We start from the raw sequence: 20,270 nt of genomic DNA on the forward strand, positions 1-20,270 counted from the left end.
ACATGATTCAGACTTGACTTTATTTGTATGTGATAAATAAGTTGAAAATGGCTAAAAAGATTCTATTTTCCCCCTCCGTGAGGCCACACCCCCTACTATGACGCGATGCCGTCTGTGTCTATACTGAATCATTTGTTATATAGAACCATAAAACAGATGAATAATGTTAATTCCTTGTCCTGCCATTTCATTTCTTTTGTTTGTGTCATTAGTTTGAGCCAAAACAACCAAGAAACTTATTTTAACCACAAAATTTTAACACATTTTTTTCGAGTTCCCCCCCCCACCTTTTCCCCCAAATGTTGTCCTTAAATTTCCCCAATTTTGTTGTGTTTTTCTCCAATTTTCAACTTTTCCAATTTTTTTCCTCCCAATTTTGCCCCAAATTTACTTTTATTTTTTCGATACGAGTAGTACCTTTTCTTTCGCTGTTAGACTGGTATAGTTTAACGGTACCCAGCCCTACATTTGATGCTCCAAAGACGTCATCAGTGTTGTTTCTCTCTTGATGTTCCAGCTGCTGCAGGGGGCGCCGCTTATAATGTCGGGATTGTCGCAGGGGTTTTCGCAGGGATTGTCCTCATTTCAGGTGTTATCTGTTTATGGAAAAGCCTAAAGCGTAAGTGACAAAACAAATTTCCAACAAATTTGGTAGTATTTACTATGACCGATGGCTATTGTCACCAGTGACGTCCCTCTGTGCCTTCTCTACAGGTAAAAACAAGGAAAACAACATAAACAACCTGTTCCCATTATGATCCTCAGGTGAGTTTGTTTCATTTCTTTAAATGATTGACGGGCAAATAGACAAGTTATCGTATCCTTCTCCGAGTTGGTAAAGAAGCCACAAACAAGAGCTCAACTCCAGGACTAACCCTCCATCAGATCTACGCCATCATTGTACTGGCCACTTTGCCTTACATTATTCACATGTGGACAGGAAGTTTTTTGTTGTTGTTTTTTTTCCATCTCTAGAATAGTAGTTTCAAAACGCCTTTTGTTGGGAAATTTTCAAGGAATTGAGAGTATTTTCCTGCATTTTTAGAGAACTTCAACATTTATTTGATCCCTGAATTGTGCAAAATGTTCATCTTAAAGCAGAACTAAGTAACTCTTGCCCTTAGAGGCCATAAGCGCCACTGCAGATGTCGTAGCATGTTACGTTTTTGTCCGTGAGAGTAAATACTGCGCTGACAGAAAAGACAAAGAGAGAGAGGGATATTGTACGTCCAATTACATAATGGAGATCATTTTTCCACTCAAACTTGGATGTAAATACTGTTTAAGTGCTGCTAGCCCTCAGTTAGCTTTGCCCGTTAGCCTGTTAGCTTCGTCTTCATGATTCCATTAGTGTGTATTGGTGGCTCAGACCCGGTGGCAGGAAAGTGGCAATTGTTTTTATCTGGCCAGAGACACCAGGGAGAGAAGAAAGACTCCTCAATCATCCCATTAGCACTTGTATCACCTCCAGAGGGACTACGGAAAGGATTTATTAAAGTAAACACGTTATAGTACTGCTTTAAGGACCAGAGGTTTTACGCTGGAGGGCCGGATTTGGCTCCTGGGCCTGACGTTGCCGACACCTGTCTTTAGCATACAGTGGAGAGGCGTAGGGACAGTCAACATGTTGAGCAAAGGAAGAAAATCGTTATAGCATTTTCTAACAAAGAGCACAGTAATAATGAAGATGTGTTTGAATTTATAAACGAATTCCTGCAAAAAGTTTAATAAATCTGCTTCACAATTTACAGCCACTGCCCCTTCGACCTCCTGGCTTTGTTTCCACCGAGAGTCCGACCTCCAGCTACCGTGAAGTGCAGCCCCACACTGGCCCTGACCCAGCTCCTGCCCAAAGTCCAGAGTCTGTACGCCACCATGAACAAGGCCCCCACTCATGTCTTTTGTATTTTTTGTATTGATGTAATGATTGTTACTATTTAAATGTTTTTATTAGACTATGAGAGCAACAACAAAACCACAGGAGACAAGGGCGATAGCCTGACTAACGCCAGACTAAAATCACAAGTGATATTTAGCCTGGGGACCACCAATTCATTTTCTCGTAGGAGAGGTGTGGTTTACGAATGTCTATCATGCGTCTGCACGGAGCCACAGCCAATCGTATCATCGTATCTGATGACATATGACGTACCCGCTGTAAACTTTCGAGCTAAACTATTTTGAACATGGCCTAAAACTTGATCGAAAAATAGCGTTGCGTCTGCTGCTGTCATGTTCGATCCGTAAATAAACTTTTTTTTTTTTATCCGTAAATAAACTACAAGCTTCCGTGCGTCATCGTCTTGCCGTCCCTCCTCATTCTGTGATTGGTTCCCAAATCCACGCGAAAATTTCGGCCATGGTCCCCAGGCTGTTGTGCAATTTCGAAATGATTCGAGAGCACACAGCAGTCTGGCATTAGCCAGGTTACAAGGGCACAGCATAGAAACAGAATTCACAGCAAATGTTGCCCCCTCGAAATCACCAGGGAGAATCAGTTGGCTTTTCAAAGTTTATTTCGAGCTCAAATATTACAGAAAAGAAAAAGTAAACATAGGTCCCCTGTGAATAAAGAATAAAATAGGTTTTAGCGTACTATGGATTAAGTTAAAATGGATACACAGATAAAACGACACTTACACGTCCCAGATGTAACAAGGCTTAGGCCACGGCCCGACTACTGCGCCACAGCTTCTGCCCTGAGGCTGTGGGCTTAGCTCTTTTAAACTAGCATCAAAAGGTCACGTGATGGACGCGCTTCCGGTTTCAATTAATAAAAGACAGTGTTTAATTTAGCGAAAAGATGAATACTGTTATTTACAGTGAACCACTTACCAACAATAATAAAAAGTGCTTAAATACTTTGTTGAAAATGGGCTGACAACACAAACAAGGATCTCTGAGCCCAGTCCAAACAGTAGATACAGACGGCATCTCTGGAATTGCCCATATTGGTCATGTTTGATAACAGTTCAGGGGGAAAACAATTTGGAGATAAATCTAAACTTTCTCTAATTATTCAAAAACTACTTTAACAAACGCTTAATTCTGATTATAGTTTTCTACTAAATAAAGATACAAAGACATTGGGGAGGAGCAAAGTGGTTCAACAGCCCATAAATACATAAATAACGGAGAATGCATCAGGCTAATGCTAAAGGTTAGCTAGCGCTAGCTACAACTGCCGTTTTTTCACTTCTACTGAACAATCTGCTGTGAGAAAATATCCATATGGGCCCGATTTACACTTTACTCTATTTATGTGATAAATAAGTTCATATTCCACCAGAAAATGGCTAAAAAGAGTGAAAAATTGCGTTTCTCTAAAGATTCTATTTTCCCCCTCGGCGAAGCCACGCCCCCTTCTATGACGAGATGCCGTCTGTGTGCATCAGTAGCAACTCTGAAAAAACAATTTATTTATTTATTATTTTATCCTATGCCTTCAAAATTCCGATGTCAGCTTCAATTTTAGCTGTCACGACAGGCCTGGGTTCACATGAAAAAACAAAAGTTGTTTCTTGTTTTTGGTCCGATTACTTTAACCTCTTAACTCCCGCCTGAACAGAGAACATTTTCTCCAGTTCAGCTTTACCCAAATCCTGTAGGCCAGTGTAACACCTCATTTGAAAGACCTACAAAACTAAATTGATCTTTTTCCTCATCATCAGATTTTTTTTCATCACTTTTTTTGTCGGGCAGTCGTCTCATTTTTGTCAAATTTTTGTGACTTTTTTGTGACTTTTTCGTCAAATTTTTTGATTTTTTTTGGGTCCATTTTTTGGTCACTTTTTCGTCCATTTTTTCTCAATTTTTCGTCCATTTTTTCTCACTTTTTTGTCACATTTTTATTCCTTTCTGTCCTTTTTTGTACATTTTTGGTAATTTTTTTGTCACTTTTTCGTCCATTTTTTCTCAATTTTTCGTCAATTGTTTTGATTTTTTTGGTCCATTTTTTGGTCACTTTTTTGTCACTTTTTCGTCACTTTTTTCTCAGTTTTTCGTCAAATTTTTCTCACTTTTTTGTCAATTTTTTATCAATTTCTATCATTTTTTGTACATTTTTTGTAATTTTTTTTGTCACTTTTTCGTCCATTTTTTCTCACTTTTTTCACACTTTCATCCTTGTTTTCGTCTCAGTTTTGTTGCTATTTTCACGCCTTTTTCCCAGAAGCTTTTGGATTGGGGTAAAGCTGGTGAAAATGTGCTCAGTTCAGGTGGGAGTTAAGGGCTTAATGGCTTATCCAAAGCGCACGGACTGAGGACTCACCTGCGCCAGGAGGGAACAGCGGGTCTCGAGAATCCCTCCCCCCGTCACAATATCGTTCCCACGTCCCTGATTTTAATAGTGTCGGACTCGGACACAAATATCTTAGCCTCTTCATCAGGGAAAAGGGAAAAGACCGCTCTGATTTCAAAACCTTCAGTCCTGCCATCAGGTTAAAGGCCTTCTGGGGATGGATGCTGGCCAGGTCCAGCCGACTGAAAGACAGCTGCAGTCACTGTCTGTTCTCTCAATACCAACAAATACATGTTAGGGCTGCACAATTTGATAAAAAATGAGTGTGTTTTTATTCTGAACAGTCAATTTTAACAGATTTGTGTGTTTTACAATTGATTTTGATTTGAATATTTTATTTTGAGCAACACAGGCGCAAAGGCAAAAAAGTAAAATAAAAATAAACAAAAACATTCCATCTTGAAAAGGAGTGGGAAGAAGACGAGCTTATTTACTCCCACCCCCTTTTTCATATGCTTAAATAATAATGTGTTGCTACAATGACATAGTTTAGTCCTTGGTGTCTTACTAAACAATTAAGTTGGTTATATTTACAACAAATGCAACAATGCTTTACGTTAAAGTGATAGTCTGTAAGTTTGCAAAGTGAGGAGAGGTAGATTGAAATTTCAAAATAAACAATTAAAATTCCTCGTCTCTTTAACCAGAAATTCCTTCTTAGTTTGCAAAATGAGGAGAGCTGGAACAGAGTCTTTCAAAATAAACAATCAAGCTCCTCCCCCTCCATCCTGATTGGACCTGACAGGCTGGTTCACAGGAAAAGCTCGTCTCATTGGTCAACGCGGGAGGATACTAGACTCTGATTAGTTGCTGAGATCCGGGAAGAATTTGCTTTACAAAAAATAGTATATACATATTATGACTTACTTTACATCACAATGCAAGACTAGGTGGTCAAGTGTGCACGTTTCATAAACTTTGTAAAGCATTTAGACTTCCAGACTATCACTTTAAGTCAACATTTACAACATTGCTTTACATTTAATCAGTCACAGCATTAATATTATTTAGTCACAAAGTTCACTTTATAACAAATGTATAATTTTTGTTTTCTAATTTATAACCATGTATGTTAGTGTTACTGTAATCCAGGGGTAGGCAACGTCAGGCCCGGGGGCCAAATCCGGCCCTCTAGCACAGAACATCTGGCCCTCAAGATGATTTTGAGAAACACTATTACACAAATCAGAGAGTATTTTTAACATTATTAGAGCTAAATGGGAGAAAAAAGGTAGAAATACTGTCAATATACCCAATTAGGTCATATATTATGAACAACACTGGCATTTGAAAGTAAAAAAAATATTTTATTGTGTAGATTAAATCTAAGGTTTGGGTAGATTTGGTCTGGTCTTAGATGAAACAAAACCTTTAGTAGTAGTTATTCTCTTGATTCAGATAATTTTGTGTCATTTCACGTGAAAATCAATTATTTGTCTGATTCCAAGTGGGTTTTATTCTTGGTCCATTGGCGCTATAGCATTTGTATCTTGGATTAGTTCAGACCAAGTAAAATTCAACATAGAAGAACTTTAATTCAAGCAATAAGTCCTTTATCTCATTTAAGATGGTCAATGTTGTGCTTTACTTTGGGCTGATAATCAGCGGCTTCGGCCCTCGGTCTATTTACAATAAAGAAAATCGTCTCTCCAAGAAAACTTGCCGACCCCTGCTGTAATCCACCATCACCCTCATAGCATTGCTTTGTATCAAAGGGCTTGAAAGATGCATAACATAATCCACATTTATTCACGAAAACTATAGTAATAACAGACTGATCGATGCTCATGATAACAAGATTGAATCTTAATGATGTGTGTTCAAAGGTTAAAAGGAATCGAGATCAGGATTCAGATTCCTGTGCATGTATTAAACAAAACCAGGAGCAGTTTGAAAGATTGAAATATGAACAGCCAAAACCTTTTGATAATTTGTTGTTTTCTGCAGAAAATATGTTAATTACAGCCTCTGTGTAATTTGATGATTCATTTGTGTATAATTTGGCCAGTTGTAAAGTTTTTTAAGAGCTTCATGAATAAAGTTGTTGAGGTTGAAGAAAATGGCTTCTGTTAGATGAGTCTGTCGCCCTCTAGTGGTGAAATCGGAAAATGAAGCATCATGAAAAGCTGAACTGTAACAGCAACATGCCATTAACATTGGACGGAGCATCTTTTCTCCCGTTGGGCTTTACCCAAATCTAAAAGCTTCATGAATGGAGAACTTGGCCAGAGTAATGCCTCAATTGAAAGCAAAGACCTACAAAACTGATCTAAGCTTTTTCCTAGGTGTGTCCATTTGTTGTTGCCACTTTTTTTTTTTTTTTTTTTGCTGTTTCTTTTTTGCCCTTTCTTGTTGCATTTTCAACGCTTTTTTGTTTTTTTTTACCTATTCATCCTTTTGTTTGACTTCCTTTTTTTCATTATTTTGGCAGATTATCTTATCAAGGAGCTTTTAGATTTGGTCAACCGTTAGTTAATTTCTGTCACATTTTTGTTGAATTTTTGTCATTTTTTTGTTGAGTTTTTGTCACATTTTTGTCACTTTTTGGTTGAGTTTTTGTCTTTTTCTTTGCTGAGTTTTTGTCACATTTTTGTCACATTTTTGTCACTTTTTGGTTGAGTTTTTGTCACTTTTTTTTTTAGTTTTTGTCACATTTCTTTTTGAGTTTTTGTCATTTTTTTGTTGCATTTTCAACGCTTTTTTTTTTACCTGTTCATCCTCGTGTTTGTTTTCCTTTTTTTCATTATTTTGGCAGATTATCTTTTCAAGGAGCTTTTAGATTTGGTCAAAGTTAAACTGGAGAAAATGTGCTCTGTTCAGACGGGGGTCAAGAGGTTAAAAGCTTTAATGAAGTAATACATGTGTTTATTTATGCAGGAGCTTGAAAAGTTGAAATCTATTACAGAAGAGACAGGCAAAACATGGAAGCAATACTGTAATATAGGATTAAACTGTTTATTTTGTTGGAATAAATGCACTGCTGTTGGAACAATACCGACTCTCACGTTTAACCACTTAAATATAATAAAATAAACACAAAAATGAGCCAAATGTTTGCTGAGTGTCTCTGTAACTGCCACACTTTCATTTCACTTTGTTTTTTGTGTATTTTTATGTTGTTATGGTTGAGTGCCACCAGAGGGCGCTGTGGCGGAAAAGTCAGTTTTACGTCTGCAGAGTAGAAGTTAATTATCGTAGAAAAAGCGATCTCTCAAGAGAAAAAGAAGCAAGATGTTTAAGAAAAACACAAGATAAACGTTTAACAAGAAACGACCGATATAAGAAGTAAGAAGAAACCTGAAGCTAATTCCTCTAGCTCTCGGTACTCAGCCAACGAGGTATTTTGTCTGTTTTATTTTTGTCTAAGTATTTTGATTTGCCAATTGTCTTTATTTTTCTTGAAGCTAATTATTGTCTTGTTTGTGTTTTATAGTTTTCACGGTGTGTTTATTAAGATGAAGAAAATAAATTCATCAGTAGAGAAAGCCACTTGTGTCTGTCGTACCTGGAGGAATTATAGTGAAAACTCGGACTGATCTGCGCGAGTGGAGAGCACATGACGAGGCGGCATGATCTAAGGTGCAGCGGTCTCGTCGGGCGTGATCAGCACATGCACGGAGCGGAGCTGTGAACGGACAGTGGAGCCAGGAGTGCGCAAGGACCAAAAGCACGCAGTCTGAGGAGCAATGCTTTAAGATAAGGCCATAAGAAGAAGGCGAGCTTAAAGGTTGTCTAAGTGAACTGTGAAGAAAGCAACGTCCTTGCCCTCCCAGGTTTTCTGTTCATAAGGTGACGGCTACCTCAAGTTTATAAGTTTAAAAGGTGCACAAGTTAAGAACCAGTATCTATTTTATTTTATTGGGACATTGTTTACAGCCAAGTCAATGCTGTATTTTATTTGAAAAGTTAAAGGGCATTTTTATATTTTGAGAATTTTGAACTAAGAGCTATTTAAGTTACATTTATACCAAGTTACATTCTATTGTATTTTGCCTTTGATTTCAAGAATATTTAAGAAGTGTACATTTTCAAGTACCTTCTGTGTAAAAGAGACTAAGTTAACATAAGACGTTTTAACGACCATTTGAGTGACAGAACGTTACCATGACAGAGCCAAGTGACCTCCCAGTTGAAACTGAGGTCAGTGCAGAACTCCGAGCGCTGTTTCAAGAACAAGTTACTGATTCTAGCAAGCAACAAGAGCTAGCAGAACCAAGAAGAAGTGAGAGAGTGAAAACACTCACAGAGAAAGGAAAAGAAATGCAAGATGAAAGAATTAAGGGACTCCAACAAAGATTTAACTACAATTATGAAAAGTGGAGAACACGTGCTAAATCATCTAAGCAACCCCTCTCTCAATCTGACCCATTAAGTGAAGACTTACTTAAAGATATTATTGGTGATGTTACAGGTTTGTGTGCAGATGTCACGAAAGTCTATGGTGAGTTACGCAAGCTCACCCCACCAGATCATGAGACCCGTCGCAAAGTAGATAAATGTGTGGAGATCTCAAACTTCATTGTGGATCGAGCAACTAATCGATTGGATGGGAAAGAGGAAGAGGAACAAGATTGGCCAGATGCAGGCTCCCTCTTTAAGACCACAAGCAGTAAGTCAAGCTCCTTTAACACAACTAAGAACACATCTGAGCATTCAAGTAGATCCTCTGTAAAGCATCAAGAAGCTGCAGCAGAAGCAGCTGCAAGTCAAGCTGTTCTCACCGTGTTACAAGAACAAGAGAAAGAACAGCAAGAAATTGCTATGCTTGAAGCTGAAGTCAGGAAAAAGGTTGCAGAGCGAGAAGCATTAGTAAAGCAAATGCGCTTAGAAAGAGAGGCAGAGGAAATCAAATTGAGAATGCTAAGAGAAGCTGATGAAGCAAAGTTAAAGGCTCAACAAGAAGAAGAGTATGCAGTACTGCAAAGAACTCTTGATGAGAAGAAAAGAAAGGTACAGCATCTGGATAAGGTTAAAGATCTCAAGGCAGCACAAGCAAGGATGCAAGTGTATGACCAAGCGAGTGTTACAGGGGAGCGCCAAGTTGATTTGACAAAGATCAATATAAAAGTTAAAGACGACAAACATGTACACTTCCCTTCTCTGCTTGAACAAGCTGAAACCCAAGTTGCAGCCACCCCTACAAGTGATGGTACATCAGATCTTGTGAAAGTGCTTGCAAGTGCACTAAGTGCAAGCCGCATCCCGGTTCCTGAACCTGCTGCGTTTAGTGGGGATCCTTTAGGATACAGTGACTGGAAACTTTCATTTAAAACACTGATTGACCAAAAGAACATCCCGGAAAAGGAGAAAATATTCTACCTTCGGAGATATGTGAGTGGACAAGCTAAGAGTGCCCTTGATGGATACTTCCTACTTGGAACAGAATCTGCATACGTTTCTGCATGGAAGATTCTCGATGAAAGGTACGGAAACCCATTCACAATCGCTAAAGCTTACAGAGACAAACTACAAGCATGGCCCAAAATGACTTCTAAGGATAGTTTTGAGTTAAGAGACTTTGCAGATTTCTTGCGCAGTTGTGAAGCAGCAATGGTTCACCTCAAGTCATTAGAGATACTGAATGACTGCAATGAGAACAGAAAGATTCTTTCCAAGTTACCAGACTGGCTCGCAGCTAGCTGGAACCGCAAGGTAATTGAAATCGAAGAACAAACAAACCAGTTTCCCACTTTCAGCCAGTTTGTTGCATTTCTAACAAGAGAAGCCAAGATTGCTTGTAACCCTGTTACGTCGCTGCAGTCGCTGAAGCAAGGTGATCTTGACAAATCAGAAAGGCTGAAACCCACAAGACAGAGACAAATTGGAGCTAATACTCTGACAACTACTTCACAAGAAAGGCCGCAACTGACATGCATATTCTGCAAGAAGCCCAAGCATAGTCTACACAAATGCAGAAGTTTTTTGGACAAAGCAGTGTCAGACAGAATCAAGTTCATTCAGTCGGAAAAGCTCTGTTTTGGTTGTCTCAAACCAGGTCACCATTCGAAGAACTGTACAAGTCGCAATGTTTGTGAGAAGTGCAATAAAAAGCATCCTACCTGTCTTCACGAAGATAGAGTCAAAGATAAAGAAGAACAAAAACAACAACTACCAGATAAGCCAAACCCAAGTAACGAAAGACCAAGCCACAACGACCAAGCTCAAGAACAAGTTAATGCCACAGCTACAACAAACAGAGTTGTAAGTCAAGAAAGTAACACACAAACAGCCGCAATCATTCCTGTGTGGCTTTCGTCTCCTGCAAAACCCAAAGAAGTCCTCGTATATGCGTTACTGGACACGCAGAGTGACACCACCTTTGTTCTCTGTGAAGTTGCAGACTCGCTTGAGACGAAGCAAGAACCTGTCAAACTAGAACTGTCTACCATGTCTTCCCAGACAACAGTTGTTCAGTCTCACAGACTACAAGATCTTCAAGTTCGTGGCTTTAACTCAAGCAAGAAAATCACTCTACCTCCTACATATACTCGAGAGTTTATTCCTGCCAATAAAGCTCACATACCAACTAATGAGACAGCTAAAGCTTGGCCACATTTGGAACACCTTCAGTCAGAAATCACACCTTTGCAAGACTGTGAAGTAGGATTGTTGATCGGATACAACTGCTCACAAGCTCTCCTCCCAAGAGAGGTCGTGTCAGGCAAAGAAGAACAGCCGTATGCTCAACGCACAGATCTTGGTTGGAGCATTGTTGGACAAAGTAATCCCTGTCTAAACTATGGAGATGCAATTGGAATCAGTCATCGCATTATTGTCAAGAAAGTAATTCCAGAGATCGAGCCATCTGTGAAGCTTCAGAACAAGGTCCACTATGTAAATAGGACAAAAATAAGAGACGTCACTCCTTCAGACATCGTCAAGGCGCTCGAAGCAGACTTCTCTGAAAAGGCCATTGATGACAATCCGGTGTCTCAAGAAGACTTGAAGTTCCTTGCAAAACTTAAAGAGAACATCAAACAAAATGAAAGCGGCCACTATGAGATGCCATTACCATTTCGTGATGAAAGACCCAAGTTACCAAACAATAAAATATGTGCAATGCATCGCTTGAAGTGTCTGGAAAAGAGATTCAAGAAAGACAAAACATACTACAGCGATTACAAAAACTTTATGGATGACATCATCTCAAGAGGTGACGCAGAAAAGGTCCCTGACGAAGAATTAGACAACACTCCTGCGTGGTATATCCCACACCATGGGGTCTATCACCCGCACAAACCAGGAAAGATCAGAGTAGTATTTGATGCCTCTGCCAAGTACCAAGATACCTCTCTCAACGACCATCTCTTGACCGGTCCTGACCTGACGAATGCTTTGGTGGGCGTTCTTTGTCGTTTTCGCAAAAGTTCTGTCGCATTCATGTGTGATATAGAGCGAATGTTTCACCAATTCCACGTCACGAAGGAAGATCAGGATTACTTAAGGTTTCTTTGGTGGGAGAAGGGAGACTTGGAAGCAACACCGTCAGTCTTTCGGATGAAAGTCCATCTATTTGGAGCAGCGTCGTCTCCAGGCTGCGCCAACTTTGGTCTGAAACACCTCGCAGCACAAGGACAAGGTACATTTCAAGAGAACGCCATATGCTTCATACAAAGAAACTTTTATGTCGATGATGGCTTGACAAGCGTTCATACGGAGAGTGAGGCTATTCAACTTATCAGAGACTCAAGAGAGCTATGCGCTACCGGAAAGTTAAGACTCCACAAGTTTGTGTCCAACAGTGAAAGTGTTATGTCTACTATTCCTGAAGAAGAGTGTGCTACAGTTAAAGACCTGGACATGTCTTTAAGTTTACCACGCATTGAAAGAGCTCTTGGAGTGGAATGGTGCGTAACATCGGACACTTTCAAGTTCAGAGTTCAAGTCAAGTCAAACCCACTGACAAGAAGAGGTGTACTTTCCACCGTAGCCTCTATTTACGACCCCCTTGGCTTTATCGCACCGTTTGTCCTCCTTGGGAAGCAGATTCTCCAGCAAATGTGCAGAGATAAGGTTGATTGGGATCAAGAGCTTCCAGAACATCTGAAGCCACAGTGGGAATCATGGATCAAAGATCTACCAAGTTTAGCCAACGTGCAAATTTCAAGATGTTTCGTTCCTAAAGATTTCGGACAAGTCAAAAGCTACGAGCTTCATCACTTCGCAGACGCCAGTGTCAACGGATATGGCGCATGTACTTACCTGCGAGTCATTAACCATTCAGATCAAGTCCATTGCTGTTTAGTAATGGCCAAGTCAAGAGTCACACCCACTAGCGTCACGACTATCCCTAGACTCGAGCTCTCAGCAGCAGTTGTTGCAGTTAGAGTCAGTGATCTTCTCAGAACAGAGCTTGAAATCCCAGACATGCAAGAGTTCTTCTGGACAGACTCTACCGTCGTTCTCGGCTACATAAATAATGATGCCAGGAGGTTTCAAGTATTCGTAGCTAATCGCATACAAAGAATCAAGTCAAGCACAAGACCAGAGCAATGGGCATATGTTGCGTCAGAGCACAACCCTGCGGACTACACTTCTCGAGGCTTAACTGCAGAACAACTCAAGTCTTCAGATTGGTTTAAAGGACCAGCATTTCTCTGGGAAAGGAACCTGCCTGTTAGAGATGTCAAGGTGGGAGAGATCAAAGAAAATGATCCAGAGCTTCGAAAAGCTTTTGTGTGTACCTCCAAGGCAAAAGAAGAGCGAACTATTCTCGACAGATTTGAGAAGTTCTCAGAATGGACAAGATTGATAAGAGCACTTGCAATCTTGAGAAGGAAAGTCAAGGAACACAAAGGTGAAATAACAAAGACCAAAGAAAGTACAAGTTTGGAAGAGAGAAAAGAAACTGAACTGTTTGTCATTAAACTAGTTCAAGAGAAAGCTTTCGCAGAAGAAATAAAGAATCTGAAATCAAAGAAAACTGTTTCTAAGACCAAAGATAGAAAACTGTACAAACTGAGTCCGTCTCTGGATGATGAAGGAATCCTTAGAGTTGGCGGACGTTTGAGTCAAGCTGTGCTACACCCACACGTAAAGCATCCAGCCATACTCCCCAAGGACAGTCATGTCTCAACTTTGTTAATCAGACATTTTCACTCGAAAGTTCAACACCAAGGTCGTGGAATGACTATGAATGAACTGCGTGCTAACGGTTGGTGGATCCTTGGAAGCAGCCGTGCAGTTTCATCATACATCTTCACATGTGTCAAGTGTCGCAAGTACAGAAGGAAGACAGAGAATCAAAGTATGGGAGATTTACCAATAGACCGGACGGAACCTACTCCACCCTTTACTTATGTCGGAATGGATTGTTTCGGACCGATATACGTCAAAGACGGACGTAAAGAACTCAAGAGATATGGACTCATACTCACCTGTCTATGCTCACGAGCCATACATATCGAAGTTGTGGACGATCTAAGTACAGACGCATTCCTCAATGCTTTGCGAGCGTTTATTGCAATCAGAGGGAATGTTCGTCAACTAAGATGTGACAAGGGAACCAATTTCGTTGGTGCCCAGAGAGAATTTGCAAAACTCATGAAAGATTTGGACCAAGAGAAAGTGAAAGTACTTGGATGTGAATTTCTCATGAATCCCCCATCGGCAAGCCACATGGGCGGAGTGTGGGAAAGGCAGATAAGGACCATCCGTAGTGTTCTTTCAGCTATCCTTGACCATTCAGCGAAGAGACTCGACAGTACATCTTTAAGAACCTTGTTGTACGAAGTCATGGCGATTATCAACAGCAGGCCACTCTCAGTTGAACATTTGAACGATCCAACTGGCCCGGAACCGCTAACGCCTAACCACATCCTAACAATGAAGTCAACCATTATTCAGCCTCCACCAGGAGAGTTCATGAAAGAAGACTTATACCTTCAAAAACGTTGGAGAAGAGTACAATATTTGGCTAACGAGTTTTGGATTCGTTGGAGGAAAGAATATTTGCTCAACTTGCAACCAAGACAGAAGTGGAATGCACACAGAAGAGATCTGAAGATTAACGATGTAGTGCTTCTACAAGAAGATCTTGCACCACGCAATGAATGGAAGCTAGCCAAAGTCACAGACGTCTATCCTGGACCTGATAACAAAGTGAGAAAGATTCGACTTTTGGTTAGTGAAAGGACGTATGACAAACAAAACAAACTTACGACTAAAACCGTTTCACTAGAAAGACCTATACATAAGGTTATTGTTTTGATTGAAGCAGACTAATGCTTACAGTTGTTTTCATGTTCAGACTGTCAGTTAGAGTTAATTAATAGAAATCCCACAGCAAGAGTAGTGAGATTTGGTGGGAGTGTAACTGCCACACTTTCATTTCACTTTGTTTTTTGTGTATTTTTATGTTGTTATGGTTGAGTGCCACCAGAGGGCGCTGTGGCGGAAAAGTCAGTTTTACGTCTGCAGAGTAGAAGTTAATTATCGTAGAAGAAGCGATCTCTCAAGAGAAAAAGAAGCAAGATGTTTAAGAAAAACACAAGATAAACGTTTAACAAGAAACGACCGATATAAGAAGTAAGAAGAAACCTGAAGCTAATTCCTCTAGCTCTCGGTACTCAGCCAACGAGGTATTTTGTCTGTTTTATTTTTGTCTAAGTATTTTGATTTGCCAATTGTCTTTATTTTTCTTGAAGCTAATTATTGTCTTGTTTGTGTTTTATAGTTTTCACGGTGTGTTTATTAAGATGAAGAAAATAAATTCATCAGTAGAGAAAGCCACTTGTGTCTGTCGTACCTGGAGGAATTATAGTCTCTATTAACAAAGAAAAGGTGTTATTTTGAGAAAGAAAAGGATGAAATGGAGATGAATGCATTACTTTAGAAAATTCAAAGTAGAAATTTTAACAAAGAAACATGAAAAATAAGTTTAAACAGGACGTGAATGTTCCACACAGTCCACAGAACATTACTCAGAATGCAGGTCTGTGCACAGGAAAAGGCAAAAGGAAACCACTTTTGCACCAACAGGAAACCAACTGTGCAGTCGACCCATGTCCGAAGAGTTACCAGTGAGATGACAAAGTTTACATTGTTAATATTAAGATTATGGGTGCAGTTGGATATAATTGAATCATAAACCTTCTCACATAATGGAATCATCATGTTATCATTAACCTCTTACCTCCCGCCTGAACCAAATGCATTCTGTCCTCTCTGGCCATTATATAGGTCTGTGTTTTATTTTTTTATTTTGGTCACATTTTTTGTTGAGTTTTTGTAATTTTTTTGTTGAGTTTTTGTCACATTTTTGTTGAATTTCTGTCACATTTTTGTTGATTTTTTGTCATTTTTTGTTGAATTTTTGTCATTTTTTGTTGAGTTTTTGTCACATTTTTTGTTGAGTTTTTGTCACATTTTTGTTGAATTTTTGTCACTTTTTTGTTGAGTTTTTGTCATTTTTTGTTGAATTTTTGTCACTTTTTTGTTGAATTTTTGTCACATTTTTGTTGAATTTTTGTCACATTTTTGTTGAATTTTTGTCACATTTTTGTTGAATTTTTGTCACATTTTTGTTGAATTTTTGTCACATTTTTGTTGATTTTTTGTCATTTTTTGTTGAGTTTTTGTCATTTTTTGTTGAGTTTTTGTCACATTTTTTGTTGAGTTTTTGTCACATTTTTGTTGAGTTTTTGTCACATTTTTGTTGAATTTTTGTCACTTTTTTGTTGAGTTTTTGTCATTTTTTGTTGAGTTTTTGTCATTTTTTGTTGAATTTTTGTCACTTTTTTGTTGAATTTTTGTCACATTTTTGTTGAATTTTTGTCACATTTTTGTTGAGTTTTTGTCACTTTTTTGTTGCGTCCACATCCTTCTTTTCTTCTCATTTTTTGTGGCTATTTTGGTGCTTTTTTCCCCAAGAAGCTTTTTGATTAGGGTAAAGCCAAAACTGGAGAAAATGTGCTCGGTTCAGGTGAGAGTAAAGAGGTTAAGACAATCTGTTTACTGCCTTATCAGCAAAACAACTATTTTAAATACTGCAGATCCCATGAAGGAGGAAGCACTGCAGATCGATGCCCCCCTGTGGTGAACATGTGTCACTGCAGTAGTTCAGTTGTTCTTCTTCCTGGTCCAGTCCAGCACATGGACAGTGATGACGGAGGACACCATGAGCAGCAGCCCCACAGAGAACACCACAGTCTTCACCAAACACCAGCTCCTCTCAGACTCTACAACAGAGCAGGAAAACATGGAGGAACTGAGGAGCTTCAACACACAGAGGCTAAAGCACAAAGTAAAACTGATTTTGTTGAGTTTAAACTAATAAATGTCCTTAGTCTCACCTGTCTCTTGGGCGCACACTTCTTCAGCCCCTGTGGAGAAACAAAAGTCACTGTTCAGTTCTTCAGCATCAATTAACCCCTTAACTCCCACCTGAACCGAGAGCATTTTCTCCAGTTTGGCTTCACCCCAGTCCAAAAGCTTCTGGAAAAAAGGTGTGAAAATAGCAACAGAACTGAGACGAAAACAATGATGGAAATGTGACAAAAAAGTGGGAAAACATTGACAAAAAAGTGACAAAAAAATTACAAAAATTTGACAAAAATCTGTTTTAAAAAATGTGACAAAAAAGTGACGAAGAATTGATGGAAAAGTGGCAAAAATTTGAAAAAAAATGGGGAAAAATGTGACAAAAAAAATTACAAAAATGTGACAAAAAATTGAATAAAAAATTGATGAAAAAATGTCAGAAATGTGACAAAAAATGACAAAAAAAATAACAAAAAAATAACAAAAATTTGACAAAAATCTGATTAAAAAATTTTACGAAAAATGACAAAAAATGACAAAGAAGTAACAAAAATGAGTTGAATACCCAACAAAAAAATGATGGAAAAAAAATCTAATGACGTGAGGAAAAAGATCCTCTCGGTTTAGGCGGGAGTTAAGAGGTTAAACAAATGTAAAACAAACACTAGAATAAACTCATTACCAAACAGACACACTTGTCGTATGTCTTTGGTGTCGTTTCTCCAGCTGACGTGGTTGCTATGCTTGCAGATGATTGACACGTCGGACAGGTAAAGGTACAGAGAGGGGGCGGGGTCAGAGGGGGCGGGGCTTGCCTCCTCACAGGTGTGTCTGTCACAGGTGAAGGAGCGGCTGATGGAGGGGGAGAGTTCAGTCGTGCAGCTCACAGTGAAGTTACAGGACTCTGGACTGAAGGAGACAGAGTCCAGGCTCAGCAGCACTGGAGACACCGGGGCTGAACATTTAACATGATTAATATTTATGTAAATCTATTTTGTGGTCGTTTGTTTGAACTCACCTTGAACTGTGACGTCATAAGTGGCATGTGCGACATCTTTACTTCCAGACACCACAGCCGTGTAGGTCCCACTGTCACCGAGCTGGACATTTTTAAGAACTAGAGAAAGATCTTCAGGAAGAAACTCCACTCTGCCTTTGTAATCATTGAATACGAATGGTTTGTTGTCATTTAATCGTGCTATATTTTTGATGTTGTTGAATTTCCAATAAAATAAATCTCCTCCGATTCGAACCTCCTCTGTCACCGTCAGCCGTAGGTCTTTGTTGGTCTGGATGAACGTTGCCTGTGAACGGGAACCTGAAAAAATAGAATTGTTCAGGCAAAACTTCTACCACCTTGTGTGGCTTCCGGGTCATTTTGAGGAAAGAAGCGGAAAAAATGTAAATGATGGTGATTTTAAGGCTCTTTTTTTGGAGTGAACATTTTTTTTTACATAAGGGTCTTGAAGGGAAAATGCAAAACTGAAGGATCACACAAAGGTTTTATCCTGCAGGTTCACTAATAACTATTGTAAAACGCATTTATCAACCTCTTAACTCCCGCCTGAACCGAGAGGATCTGTTTCCTCACGTCATCCGATTTTTTTCCCATCATTTTTTTGTTGGGTATTCAACTCATTTTTGTAACTTTTTTGTCAATTTTTTGTCATTTTTTTTGTGTCATTTTTTTGTCAAATTTTTGTCATTTTTTGTCACATTTAAAAAAAAAAAACATACATTTTTAATCAAATTTGTGTCATTTTTTTTGTTACATTTTGGTCATTTTTTCATCAATTTTTTATCACATTTTTGTATTTTTTTTGTCACATTTTCATCACATTTTTGTAATTTTTTTTGTCACATTTCCGTAATTTTTTTGTCACATTTTTATCACATTTTGGTCATCTTTTGTCACATTTTTTTGGTCATTTTTATCAAATTTATTTTCATTTTTTGTCACATTTTTACCAAAAAAATGCATACATTTTTTCATAAATTTTTGTTATTTTTTTCAGGAATTTTTGTCATTTTTTTGTCCAATTTTTGTCAATTTCTTGTGACATTTTTGTGACATTTTTGCCACTTTTTTAGCAATTTTTCGTCACTTTTTTGTCAATGTTTTCTCACTTTTTTGTCACATTTCCATCATTGTTTTGTCGCTATTTTCACAGCTTTTTTACAGAAGCTTTTGGACTGGGGTAAAGCCAAACTGGAGAAAATGTGCTCGGTTCAGGTGGGAGTTAAGGAGTTAAATAAGCACTAAATCATTATAACATTAGTCTTACCTCCAGCTCTGGTCCACAGCAGAAGTCCCAGGATGAAACACATAGACACTGCCATTTTACTGTGTCTGTAAAACTGACCTGAACCTGGAGGTGAACTCTCACATATATTAGTGTGAAGAGTGAGAGGACGTCACAAGCGTCTCGAGGAGGAAGAGAAACTAACACTCTGCTTAACACCTCTGACCTTCTTATTTGAGCAAAACTGTTTCCCCCTGTATATTTAACTGTACCTGTACATCATCTTTATAATTCCCAAATAACATTATCTTTGTTTTTGTCAAATTTAGTGATAATTTGTTGATATCAAACCAAGTCTTTAGCTTAATAATTGTTGCAAATTATCTCCTGAGCAAAATAAATTGGTATCATCTGCAAATAAAACAGCTTTAAACAAATGAGACATTTTGCACAAATCATTAATATACAAAATAAATAATTAGGGTCCTAGTACTGAACCCTGGGGGATTCCACAAGATTTAAAATGGTATATAGATATAGTGTCGACTTTGTAAAAGAGACCATTGTCCATTTCTGTGCATAAGTAATATTCATGCTGTATCTTAAAGCACACACACAAAAAAAGGATTTAAACCAGGACTGAACTGGGTTTTAAAAAGGACAAAACCCTAAATCAGATCTAAACTCGACAAATCCACATCTTTATCCAAGCAAAACCAGTCTAAGGCATAATGGACTCAGTTGGGTTAAACTGGACTAACTAAACCAGGGCTAGGCAACGTCAGGTCCGGGGGCCAAATCTGGCCCTCCAGCACAGAACCTCTGGCCCCCAATATGATTTAAAGAAATGTTATTATGCAGATAAGGGATCAATTACCTGTTCAAGTACTCTTAAAATGCGAGAAATGAGTGTTTTTTGATGTCTTAGAATATCCCAATTGGTCATATATAATGTAACACAGTGATTCTCAACTGGTGGGTCGGGACTCAAAAGTGGGCCGCAAGCCTGTAGGGAACTTTTTTTTGAATATTTTCCATCTGAAACTACACTGAAACACACTGGAGTCTGTTAAAATTAATATTATTGTGTTGTTTTGATCATAATTTCAGTCTTAAAAGCAAATCTACGACGAGTTCAATAAAAACGTGCGGTAAATACAATATTTTATACGATATATGACAAATTATAGTTTTGTTTGGGTCGCAGCTTGTCTTTAAAGGAATAGCAGGCCACCGTTTTTTGAGATATGTTCTTATCTTAGCTTTGACGAGTTCTTTAATACCAGGAGTAGTTCGAAATCCGCGCAGTAATCTTCACTTTACTGTGCGGATGCCAAATTACTCCTGGTATTATTACGCCTTACAATATAGTTCCCCCTTTTATCCGCTTAGAAAATCCACAGTTTAATTTAGTGTAATTATACTTTGTAGTGTAACACTTCACGTAACCATATTTAAATAGGGAA

General features: G+C 38.6%; 2 protein-coding genes across 4 annotated transcripts in view; one reads left to right on the plus strand and one right to left on the minus strand.

The window, feature by feature from the left end:
• The window catches only part of sdr39u1 (short chain dehydrogenase/reductase family 39U, member 1), a 185,131-nt gene that overhangs the window by 14,401 nt on the left and 150,460 nt on the right, over positions 1-20,270 (plus strand). The gene's annotated exons all lie outside the window — the stretch shown is intronic.
• Positions 16,331-18,897, minus strand: LOC306972699 (uncharacterized protein). 3 transcript variants are annotated; one of them, XM_079569400.1, is made up of 5 exons: positions 18,847-18,897; positions 17,580-17,879; positions 17,257-17,516; positions 16,594-16,623; positions 16,331-16,479 (listed from the first exon to the last, which is right to left on the minus strand). In XM_079569400.1, the coding sequence occupies exons 1-5, from the start codon at positions 18,887-18,889 to the stop codon at positions 16,453-16,455; spliced, it is 660 nt and encodes a 219-aa protein (XP_079425526.1). In that variant the 5' UTR covers positions 18,890-18,897; the 3' UTR covers positions 16,331-16,452. The 3 variants fall into 3 exon arrangements, with proteins under 3 accessions (XP_079425526.1, XP_079425525.1, XP_079425524.1); XM_079569399.1 differs by having other exon boundaries at positions 16,594-16,614; positions 17,244-17,516; XM_079569398.1 differs by having other exon boundaries at positions 17,244-17,516.

Source organism: Gobius niger (genome assembly GCF_951799975.1).
Source record: "Gobius niger genome assembly, chromosome: 13".
Taxonomy (NCBI): Eukaryota; Metazoa; Chordata; class Actinopteri; order Gobiiformes; family Gobiidae; genus Gobius; species Gobius niger.